General features: G+C 40.5%; 1 protein-coding gene across 2 annotated transcripts in view; it reads left to right on the forward strand.

Moving 5' to 3' along the window:
• Nucleotides 1–12,904, forward strand: part of sema5a (sema domain, seven thrombospondin repeats (type 1 and type 1-like), transmembrane domain (TM) and short cytoplasmic domain, (semaphorin) 5A) — a 124,244-nt gene that overhangs the window by 87,761 nt on the left and 23,579 nt on the right. For both annotated transcript variants that reach the window (XM_061666684.1, XM_061666685.1), the window contains 2 exons: nucleotides 255–398; nucleotides 3,831–3,978. In XM_061666684.1, coding sequence (XP_061522668.1) covers nucleotides 255–398; nucleotides 3,831–3,978 — 292 coding nt within the window. The remainder of the gene's footprint in view (nucleotides 1–254; nucleotides 399–3,830; nucleotides 3,979–12,904) is intronic.

Raw genomic sequence — 12,904 nt, forward strand, 5'->3', positions numbered from 1 at the left:
GGAAATGTTGTTTGTGTTTCCTCAAAAGCTGCTTGCTGTCTGTTAATAACACGAAAACAACCAACAAGATGACATTGCCAATTATGTTATGAGCTCTCTGGCCTCTTTAAATAAATACATTTATAAACAATTTGGTTTATAGTTGTTGTTTATTCACATTCCACACCGCTCGTCTTAAGAAAGAAGATACTGATACTGAACAACATGAGTCTTACACAGTATTTGACGAAAACTTTCTTTGTGCGTCTCCATAGAAACGGAGCCTGGACTCCTTGGACTTCTTGGTCTCCTTGCAGCACCAGCTGTGGTATCGGCTTTCAGGTTCGTCAGCGCTCCTGCAGCAACCCAACCCCTCGCCACGGAGGGCGCGTGTGTGTGGGTCAGAACCGTGAGGAGAGGTATTACAAACTTTGATTTGCATTTGTAGAAATATAAACCACACTATTTGATTTGTTATAAAATGATTTCATGCATTTGACAAACAAACAAGTCGATAATATCACATAATATGAACAAAAGAGCACGATAAATACATGGCACAAATGGAGAGAGCCATCTTCATCCATTACATGAGAGAAATTGAGCGCCTGAGAGCATTACAAATGAGACAAATGAAGCTTATAGACTCTTTTTATACCTTCTTTTTCCTCTAAACCCATTTTCCTCATGTCCCTCCTGGCGGAGAAGTCCTTGAGATTTGCTCTTCGGCTGCAACAGTAGCCTTGAGCAAAACACACATTGTGACTGACCAAACCCTGGTAACTCATGACCTAACAAATACACCGGGAGGCCAAAGGCAGGTTCTGCCGCCCACCTCTGTTTTTGTTGTCTTCAAGCCTCAATGGCTTTTTGTTCTCATTTTCACAGTCTACTCTCAGTACAGCTACAGCATTTACAACACATCGAGCCAGCTGTTTGTGTGTGCATATTTAAAAAAAAAAAAGATATATATATATATATATATATATATATATATATATATATATGTGTATGTATGTATGTATGTTATTTGTGTCTGTGTGCATGCGCATATGCCGATACGTATCGGGCAAGGCAACGTACCGAAGCGAAGAGGAAGGGTCGACATTTCATTTAGAGTCCAGACAGCACATCGAGTCTGTTGTAACCTGCACAGACTGCTAAGCACTTCACCCATCTTTCAGCACTCAGTGATTTTTTTTTTCTAATGCTGTGAGAGGCTGTGTGAGATTCCAACAGGCACGCGCTGAATGTTCATAGTAGCCAAAGCTTTTAAAGATAAAGCAAATGTTCTGAATCCGAGCAACCCTGCGCGACTTACATGTGGCAGGTTAATGCCCAAATTGATCAACCGTTTGTTAATTCTTACCTTGGCTTACATTGGCAGCTTTAGTAACTCATTAACTGCATTGCAGAGAGGGATGGACAGACACAACTTGTTTTATTAAAGTGAAATTTGAAGTTCTAAATCCGCTCAAGCTATTTTTTTATTGGGACAAAAGCGGTGTTTTGGGGCTGACTTATTTCTGCGCGCGCGTGTGTGTGTGTGTGTGCGTGTGCCTGCGTGTGTCTTATTGTAAACCTGCTAATCTATGGCGCATGCACACGATTGTGATCCAGTCTCCCTTAATACTTCTCCTCTTCCCGCCCCCAAGTACCACCATTCTGTCCCACTTCAAGCACGCAGATTAGTAAACATGAAAAAGATGACCGCTCTAAGGATTATTTTCTCCAATCAGAATATTCAAGAGTATCGCTTTTGATTTCCCATGAATAGCAGAGTATTTGGTAATACTACAATGGAAAAGATCCAGTCAAAGCATGGAAAGCTATTCCAGCACTTACGCTTTCCTCAAAAGGCAGTTAAGCCAAAACACAACAAAACAGTCATTAAAACAGTTTTATAGCATGTATAAAAGTTGGTAATTATATGACTGTAATAAGTCTGACTATGTTATTGTAAAATAATGTGAAGTGCCATTATCTTCAGTGGTAAAATTTTGCAATCAAAGCAAAGTTTTTTTAATCGTTTGTGTTGCTGTCATTTACATATAATATTTGTTACTATTATTTGGTCGACGACATAGGTGCAGAGTTCGCCGTCTTCAAGCCACATGAAAAGCAATGTGCTGGTTTTGTTGAATTTGTTAAATTTGCACGCCTTTGTGGACATTCCTGCCTTGTGGTATGAAGCCTTTGTAGCTATTTCAGTTTGGTGGCGGGGCGCACTGCCGTGGCATCTTTGGTGCCTTCACATTTAATTATCCGCTTCTAACTCTAAAGGACACTGTCATAAGTCAAGGACTTTCATTCATGCACAAAGTGTTCACTTTGCAGTCTTCTTACTGCATTAAAACAAAGAGGCACATTTCATTTTTCACTTTCACGTCATTCGTTGTATTACTATTTCTGTTTGTTTTTGAAGCAGTTCAAGAAAATATGTTTAGCACGATTTATATTCAAACAAAAAACATTGGAATTGTATTTTTAAAACAAAATGAAATGTTTTGGGATTAAGTATCTTTGTACGATTCACTGCGGTTGTGCAGTAATGTTAGTACTTCTCTAAGGGTGTCAATCGGACCTAAACAGTTTTGTCTTAATAATGTGCCTTTAGATCAGTGATTTCCACCCTTTATGGAGCCGACGCACATATTTTGCATTTGAAAAATCTCACGGTACACCAACAAACAAAAATGCCACAAAAAGTGGATACATTAATTATTGTATGTACTTCCTGCCATCTAATAGGGCAGCATTTATTTGTTTCGTCTGTCACTCACTATGCCTCACTCGCATAAATAGACGAATAAAGATACATTATTTCTTGGGAGATATATCATTTTTTGAGCAATTAAGTAAAATTTGATGATGTCCCACGGCACACCTGAAGAGCGCTCACGGCACACTAATGTGCCCCAGCACACTGGTTGAGAATCGCTGGTCTAGATTGTTACGAGTGAGTGTACATGCAACTTCCCATGACCTTGAACTGGATAAGTCAAGAGAGAAAAATGGCTCCCAAGTTCTTGATTATTTCAGGTCCATTCCAGTGCTTGAATTTACTTTTCTAGAAATGTTGTTGTATATACCTTTTTTTTCTCTCTCAGGTGTTTTAAACTAAGCAATAGTATTCTACTTAATAATACTGGGGAACAATTTGAAGCAAAAATGATGTTGAGTTAGATTTTTGTGTTGATTAAAACAAAAATTGGCATGCTGATTCCAAAATTGCAATCAGTTGCTTTTTCGAGCACGTCAAGTTTACCCTCCAGATAAGCAAAATTCCACTGATTAGCTGTAGTAAGACTTGCCAGCTGATTACCATTGGACTCACCTACAGCTACGTGGCAATTTGTTTGTGCAGTCACAATTGAGAGTGCGGTGAGAGGTGCGTGCACCTCTCAGTAGGTCAGTACTCTCAATATCTGCAAACAGAAAGCAGGGATTTGTGCTGGCTTTTCTCTTTTAACTTTGTAACCACGGGCATACCGTTGTAAGTTATATTTCTTTAATATGCTGTTTCTTTTTTGTTTTTTGTTTTTTTTAAAGTTTTTTTGTTTAAGAAAACGGGGATCCTATAATTCAAAAACTTGACGTGATAGAGTGAAACTGAGATCAGTTTTGGATTCTGCACCCAAAAATTTGTTAACAGCTGTCAGACCCAACTCAACAAAAATTGTGTTCCCCAGTGTAATAATCCCTGACTTCCACCATTTTTTTTTTTTTATATGGGGGCGCGGGGTTCTTGTGTTACTACCAGATCATGTCAGTCATATATAGAATATATCACCTGCAGTCACTCTGTTTTTGCGCTATTTGATGCAGTTGCTGTTGTTTTTCTTGGGCAGGTACTGCAATGAACACCTGCCCTGCCCTCCTCACGTCTACTGGTCGGCCTGGTCGGCATGGGAACGCTGCAACGTGCCTTGCGGCGGTGGCATTCAATCCCGGCGGAGGACCTGTGAGAATGGCAATGAGTGTCCTGGGTGTGGCCAGGTAAGTCATGCCAAAACAAACAAACAAAAAAGAAATTCCTTCAACCGGCCATCAGATGCACTCGTCCGTCTGCTCATTGTTTAAGGTCTCAGTTTGCGCTATTTGATGCAGTTAGCAGTTTCACTGGGGATGGAAACAGAACATAATCGCATCTCCTGGTCATGTTTATATTGCGGAAGCATCTGTGTAATATATTGCTGGGAGCTGTTTTATACCGCAAACACAATAAGCCCGATATTAACAGGTTTTGCTGGTTCAAAAACAAAGGGATGATGCCCGGGTCAGGTTGAACGATGAATTCTATTGTTCCCAGTGTGATGTGATGATCACATCATCTCTGCTGCTTTTATCTAAGAAATGAAATTGAGATTTGTGAAAATCCTTCCCTCCTTGTCCTCGAGTGTCTATCTCAGTGTTTTTTGTTTTTGTTTGGTTTTTTTTAAGATAGAAGCACTAATGGATGAAAATAGTTTCATTGTTGCTTCTGTGTGCCCCCAATCAGCAGGCCCTCTTTGATCAATGTATTAATCATGGATGGGGTTAGACCACTTATTTTTACCTGAATATGTGTAAAGATTTATTTTTTGAATATTATAATTTTTTTTCTGGTATATTGCAATTTGAAAATCTAATAAAACGGACTACTATGGCAAAATCTAAGGAGTAAGTAAGATCACCTTTAATCCTGTCCACAGAACTTGTTTACAACATGTGGCAAGACTGCATACTAATTCATCTGAGTCCATGGTCAGTGCTGCAGTTTTGGGTCGCAACAGTTTAGACGGACACAGTTCAAATGGGAGAAACGTAATCTTTAAGTCACTACCTTTTTTTCCTGATGTGAAAGAGGAAATGCAGTCACTCAATTAACTTCTTCCACCGTCTGACTGTAACACTCGACAACGCACCCCAACCACAAGAGACACTGTGGTCGACTAAATTAACATTCATGAAAAGGTCCACCCTAAGCATTATCTAATGGCCCGTTTGATAAGATGAAGAAAGTTAGTGCTGTATTTTGAAGCCTCCCACATGGCCTTGCAGCCTCAGCCTTGCATACTGATAATTGACCATGACGTGTTAGTTGCTACACAACATTGCACAAATGGAAAAGGCACCTCCCCATTTATTTGCCATTTAGCAGTCACATCATATCGCCCTTCACGTTCTTTCTCTCCCCGATAAACATTATATATCAAAACAGCCATATCAAGGCATCAGCCATTATGTTCTGATGTATTCTGGGAACGTAATGATACTTTACAGTATACAAATGGACTTTGAGTGAAGTTCAGTGTTCAACATTGATGTTTCTCAAATTTTGAACTGATGCATTCTCCACACTTGGGAGAGGCACCTTATCTTTTCATGCATTTTATTATATGCACTAAAATTGCCTTCCCAAAACTACAAGCATAAAGATGTCCTGAATGACAAAGAATTGAAATTCAGGGGGAACCGAGGGATCTAGCGAAACATGTGATGATGATTTACAGTAAAAGGTTCAAATGTCCATCTTACTGCTTTTGTTTATATTGTTAACTTTGTGTTGGTGGTGGGACTGTATTAAAAACTAGAGCAAACTATTTGGAGATTTTGTAATAAATTTAATACAAATTTTTATTTTTTTTTCTTTCAGACTGATATGTGGTGAAAGAAAAATCTATCAATGTACTGTTTTCAGAAAATATTGCTATATTATGTTTTAATACTCAATACGGGAAGCCTTTGTGATCTCATTATCCACAACTTCAATCCACAATTTCCACTGATGCCGACCAAATTTGTTTTCCACCTGCAGGCAATTACTTAGCCATACAAGCCTCATACAATACCTGTTGGCACTCATGTTATCTCTGGATTTGTGAACATAAAAGATGCCGTTCAGTTGTACATCAAGTGCTATGCTCTGCTGAGCCAAGCAGTGATTCACCACGTGTACTCTAACACGTATGAATAAGCCCATCACTGCTTGAATAATGACACAAATGGCAAACATTGGATGAACAGGCAACAAATATTTGTCCAAACTATTTTCTTGCTTCATAGGAGTCTGATTCAATGAACTTTTATAATTATGGACAATTGAAAGGTTTTATAATAGAATGTGAATGCCAGTCGGAGTTTTCTGTAATTAGGTTTACCTTGTGTTGCAAATCATGCATGGTTTGATAAAGGCTGATTTGTGAAAAGGTTCCACTAATGAAGGTCATCCAAGCAGCCAAACAACCAGGGAGGGATCTCAATTTATGTTTTAATTATTTATGCTGCAGTGACGTCCAACTTGGCTCACTGACAGTCAAGATTGGTTCCTCACAGCTCCTAAAATCACAGCCTGCCTGCCCGACATGCTGTCAAGAGAAGCTAGAGGGGAAAAACTGATATCTTAACACAGTGCAATAATAGCGACAGTATACAACCCCAATGCCAATGTATTTGGGATGTTGTGTTAAACATAAATAAAAACAGAATACAATGATTTGCAAATCAAGTTAATAATGATTTGCTAAAAACTAAAGTTTATCAGTTTGAACATTAAATATCTTGTCTCTGTAGTGTATTCAATTAAATATAGGTTGAACATGATTTGTAAATCATTGTATTCTGTTTTTATTTATGTTTAACACAATGTCCCAACTTCATTGGAATTGGGGTTGTATATAGTAGCTTCAGAAGACAAGCTATCATTCTATTGCTGGTGTTCAACATTGTGAGAAAGTCCCATTTTGGGGGGAAACAAAAGGCTTTTTACAATGAAAAAGTAAATAGCGGTGAGGGAATTCATCAATATGCTACACTTTATTTTTGCAGTTTGGCATATGTTAGGCAGAGAACAATGTTTTCAAAAGCCACTGCATACAAGTTGGGGGCACCACCCTCGTGACAGATCACCAAATCAAACATTGCCACCACGGAACACAAGAATGTCATATCTCAGCTCCTGTTAACAACTAGATTCATGTAGAACACCACTTTTTGTATGGTTTTTGGTGTGAGGAATTAATTTCTGGTTATTTTTCCATTTTTAAGGTCATTTTCAAGTTCAAAGGCTATTTTAGTCATTTATGTTCACCCTAGCAAATGTCTTCACTAGTATTTTTTTGCAGTGTCTCCAAACCCATGGAGATATGGGAGCATTGATTGATTGGGTTCAGGGAAAACGATTCCAATTCACCACAGCGCAAATGCTGGGACTTCAACATTGCCATGCGCTCCCCCCTCTTCCACACACTGTGTTTGGAATTGGCAAAAACACTGCACGGAATGCACGGGCCACCTTTCATGAGCTCACTAACACCCGCTTCACCATCGCCCAAGACCGGACCAGCCTCACACTGGACTCACTGCATATGCCGCATGTACTCATATACAGTAAGAACTGCAGTGCAAACTCACTGAATGAAGCAACGAGGCTCATGACCGCAAGTCCTTGGACTCAATCACCCTGACCCACCACCCTCAATTCCAGCATGCGAAGTGTGCCGGGCTCACGCCAGCTTTTGTCCAGAAGCTATCCATGTCAAAATCCCCCCGAGATTGCCGACCCCAGTGAACGGGGCTGGTAATAGAATGCCAGAATCAGAGTGGGTGTCATCGGACAGATCTGGCAGGTGTCAGCCAGACGTGTGCTACTCCTCCATTGTGGCTGGTCGACTGTAAGTGCCATAAAGCCCGACTCAACTGTAGCCTATTGTGCAAGTGTGAAGGGGGCTGTGAAAAATAATGCATGAAAGTGCAATGAAACCTGATGTAACACAATAATCATGTGTTTTTAATAAAATTGCTGGCGGCACGGCGGATGACTGGTTAGCACATCTGCCTCACAGTTCTGAGGAAATATGACTTCAGAAATAGATTCCTCACACCAGAAACCATGAACAAATTGGTGTCACACATGCTAACAGGAGCTGCGATATATGCTACAATATAGACTACAATTATATTATCTTTTTGCATTATTACTTATCCTTTGTTGGAAATGTTCTGTATTTTTTACTTATGGTATTTTTTTTTTTTTTTTTTTTTTTTTTTTAAATAATACACGTCTGCACTGGTGAAGGAGCTGCTTTCAAGCTCATTGTACGTGTATAGTGACCAAAAAAAGCATTCCATTCTATTAAAAAGTCTGTAGTATTACTGAAATTCACACCGGTACGTCCCCTGCAATGAAAGACCATTACGCAGCTCTTTATGCTGCTACAATGTGACTGCTGCGAGTCAAATTATTTATCTACATGAACGCTTGTTTAAAAAAAATGCTCCATTGTAAAGTGCTTTCGCAGCAAATAGAATTGGCATTTTTCAAAGGAAACGGGAGGGCTTGGTTGGATTAAGTGAATGATTTGTTATAGCCCACACACTTACGTTATAAAATATTGTACTGTTTCCAGTAGATAATCAAGTACAGAATCAATGACAGAAAAATGACTGGAGCAGTCCTGGCAGGATAGCACTTACACAAGCTCTATTTAAATTGGTCTGATTTCATCCCGGCGGCACTGTAGTCGACTGGTTAGCACATCTGCTTCACACTTCTGAGGACCAGGGATCCCTTGCACACGCAGTTTCTCAGAGAATGACAACTTGCGGTGTCCGGTGCCATTTCCTGCAAAGAAAGGGAATTATTGTTCAAGCCCATTGATGTTTTTTTTTTTTTTTTCTGCATTTCTTGTTTTTTTTTTTCTGCATATCTTAAATCTCCTTTAAGAGTGAAATAAGTCACATACAGATACTTGAGTAAAAAGACTGGTAAAAGTAGTACTGATAACTCAAGTAGAAAAAGTAAAGAGTGAAATGTACTCATATAAAAAAGTAAAAAATTAATTTTTACTGTAAATGATATACAATACCCATTTTGGCACAATTAAAAAAAGATTTTTGTCCCCATAACTAAGTAACAAAAATGCTAAATTAGCTAGTTTTCCGTACCGCTTATGCTCACTAGGTTCGCAGGCGTGCTCGAGCCTATCCCAGCTGACTCTTGGCGAGAGACAGGGTTAGAGACCCTGCATGGTTGCCAATCTCAGGGCACAAATAAACAAACAACCACTCTCACTCACATTCACACCTATGGGCAATTTAGTCTTCAATTAACCTACGCATGTAAACGTATGTTTTCTGGGATGTGGGAGGAAACCGGAGTACCCGGAGAAAACCCACGCAGGCACGGGGAGAACATGCAAATGGAACAATTTTGAACACCAAGCGTGGTTTTTAGGCTGGCACAAGACAAAGCTTTTCCCACGAACCATTCTGACAATGTCAAAGGATTCTCTTCAAGATGGATGCCCGTTGTTGTTGCTGCTGTACCTTTTTCCCAACTTATATCAGTCAATAGCTCAAGTGCAGTTGTCTTTACCATTTCTCTATCCTCCCTGTAGTCTTTCTCATGTCATGACATCATCAGTGGAAGTTGAAAAAAAGAAAAAATCTAGTTTGACAAAGTTAGGCTTAGAAAGTACAGATACGTACGAATTTCAGTGTGGGTGGGTAAAATCACTTAAATACAGCAGTGAAGTATGTATGAGTACTTTGTGACTTCCCATCACAGGTGAGAAGAAGGGCAGTTTTGTTGACCTCCAAATTGCGCTGTGCTGCCGAGTTGTTGAAATGAAACCTAAGTGACATGATATTTGTGTAGGCCAGCTAATGTGGGTGTTTATTTTTACATGCTTCAAGCGTCACAACAAGTGTTTGAAAGTACGAGGACGTAGACAACTGGATAACAGCAGCGTCCATCATGAAGTCACACACAGGGGGAAGTCTGCGTTTGACAGAGTGTGTTGCGGCTGACACTGCTAATTAAACTGATGTGTCATGGAGACTCGAGGAACGCTCTGTCGCCATGGACACGATGATGTTAGATAAAGCCTCTGAAGAGGATTAGTCACACTAATATTTCACATCTGGATTTGTGTCTTAAATGTCACAGAGCCAGTGTGTGTATGTTATTATGCGGCAACCTCTATACCCAACAACAGAGCCATACCGAGAAGAAGCATAATTAGTGTAATCATGGTGGGAGGTGAGAAAAGGAAGGCTCGTTATTATTCGCCTCCAACTAGCCCAGCACAACGGAGTACCACAAACACACACTTAATGGGGCAAAAAAAATACAGACGCTATATGAACACACACATGCACACTGGCGCCCACTTGAAGTGTGTGGTCCCAAAGCATAGTTCCTTCTTTCCCGTGGTTCTTTGTGTTTCTATTTAAAAAGAAACATGTTCTTATTTGTTTTAGATTCATAACAGGGGTCATGCTTTGTTTTAAAGTCAAAATGGAAATATTTAATTTTAGTTCGGTTTTTTGTTGTTTTGAATGCAGAGGACATTTTGGTTTGAATATTACAGTATAATCGCATGTGGTCTGAGCCACCTCAACAAATTGACTTTTGACTCACTGAAAAAATAATTTGTGGCCCTTTTAAGATTTGAATGTGAGTGCCCGTGCTCTAGGGTATGCAGGGAAACCTCTGGTATTCCACCGCTTGCTCTGCCACAAAGCATTTTAAGTGGGTTCTTTATTAAGTATACAGTGACCATCTCGCTGGAAACTACGTATATACAAGCAGGAGTTAAGACAGAGTCTCTTGAGTCAGGGAATGAGGTTTAGCTTTAAGCCCTGTATTGATCTCCTTAGGCCTCTGGATGGATTGACATGAATCCTTTGAGAGCATTGGGGGTAAAGGCATACCGGACATCCATCCATTTTCTGAGCCGCTTCTCCTCCCAAGGGTCGCGGGCGTGCTGGAGCCTATCCCAGCTGTCATCGGGCAGGAGGCGGGGTACACCCTGAACATAGAAACAAACAACCATTCGCACTCACAGTCATGCCTACGGGCAATTTAGAGTCTCCAATTAATGCATGTTTTGGGGATGTGGGAGGAAACCGGAGCGCCCGGAGAAAACCCACGCAGGCACGGGGAGAACATGCAAACTCCACAAAGGCGGGACCACGGATTGAACCCGGGTCCTCAGAACTGTGAGGCTGGCGCTCTAACCAGTCGGCCACCGTGCCGCCGCATACCGGACAAGTTTCATTAAATATTTATTGTGTCTGGCAACCATTAACAACTCGCAACACCCACAGATCGCTTACTTTTATCTCCCTTTTGTCCACATATTAACTTTTTTTTGTTGCTATGGGCGCCAGAAAGACATGAAGGTTGTCTTGCGTGTCTGCATGTTGCTGTGTCTGATGATCGCAGACCGTTGGCTCCTCGTGCTGAATGATGTTAAATGTTAATGTGTTGAGGCGATTACGGCGATAGATGGAAAGAGGCAGGAAATGCAGTGGACGTGACACGCTCGTTCATCATGGACACAAACAGAATCTCAATCCCACCAGTGTGTTTTTAACCTTGGCTATCTAAGAAAGAGAGGACAAGTGTCTCGATTGGAAGAGGCAAAGAAAAATGAGACAGATACAAGCTGGGAAAAGAGGGACATGAATTGGGGAACAAGTTATGAACTGTGAAAAATAGAACAAATACAAAGATGGATGAAAAGATATCAAGAGAAGTAAAAGTGAAGATGATGAGTGGTGTATACACACTGGCCACATCATTAATAGACATTTACCAAAACAAGCTGCTATATGTGATAAGAAAATAATGTTTTTCATCTTTAGACTGTGTTTTCTGGTTGTTTATTGCAGTAATATAGAAAATATTTCCCACTGCAGTATACATGACCCAGAGCTTGGTCCAAAAATGTAAAAATATGACCTCCATCAAGGCGAAACAAGCCCAGTAGGGTATACTTGCAACCAACTTCTGCATTCAGCAAAACAGGTCGTGGCACTGTGAATGGTGTAAACTGTACAAATCACCTGTAGGAACTTTAAACGTCTACAATTCTTTTGTTTTACACAAGATGTCTTCAAGAGCGGCCAAAGGTGACACGATACGATGTTTAGGCTCTGTTCGAGTTTACATACTGTATATCATTTGGATAAATACATGAGTTTTGTCCGAAGACTCCAGCCATATATAAACAAAATTTAAGCAAGTTTGGGTTCAAACTAACATGTCATCAACCCGTTGTTTTGCTACTTAATCAGAATCAGAATCAGAATCAGAATCATCTTTATTTGCCAAGTATGTCCAAAACACACAAGGAATTTGTCTCCGGTAGTTGGAGCCGCTCTAGTACAACAAACAGTCAATTTACAGAACACTTTGGGGACATAAAGACATTGACAAAAAACAATTGTGCAAAAAGATGCAGAGTCCTCTAGCACTTAGAGCAGTTCGAACGACTAATATTGCAATAGTCTGGTGCAATGACCATTGTGCAAAGGGCGCTGAGACTTCAAGGAGTGTATGCGGTTTAAAGTGACGTGTAGTGCGATCATCTGGGACAATGTCGGTTGTGCAAATGTTACAGATACTCCTCAATCAGTGTGCAAATGGAGCAGATGCTACTCTGGCATGAGTGGCCAGTATATGCAAATAGTGCAGCACGGCGAGACAACTACAGTGAGTGCACGAGTAATACATAATTGGCCCCACAGAAATGTGACAAAAAAAAAAAAAAAAAAAATTGCCAGCTTGTTGTAATGGAATTATAGGTTAGGTGTTTAAGAAGTTGATCGCAAGAGGGAAGAAGCTGTTGGAATGTCTACTAGTTCTAGTTTGCGTTGATCGGTAGCGCCTACCTGAGGGAAGGAGCTGGAAGAGCTGGTGACCGGGGTGCAAACGGTCCGAGAGGATTTTGCACGCCCTTGTCTTAGTTCTGGCAGCGTGCAAGTCCTCAATGGTGGGTAGGGGGGTACCGACAATCCTTTCAGCAGTTTTGATTGTCCGTTGCAGTCGGAGTTTGTCCTTTTTTGTAGCAGCACCAAACCAGACTGTGATGGAAGAACACAGGACCGATTCGATGACCGCTGTGTAGAACTGTCTCAGCAGCTCCGGTGGCAG

This window comes from Phycodurus eques, chromosome 21, assembly GCF_024500275.1.
Source record: "Phycodurus eques isolate BA_2022a chromosome 21, UOR_Pequ_1.1, whole genome shotgun sequence".
NCBI classification, from domain to species: Eukaryota; Metazoa; Chordata; class Actinopteri; order Syngnathiformes; family Syngnathidae; genus Phycodurus; species Phycodurus eques.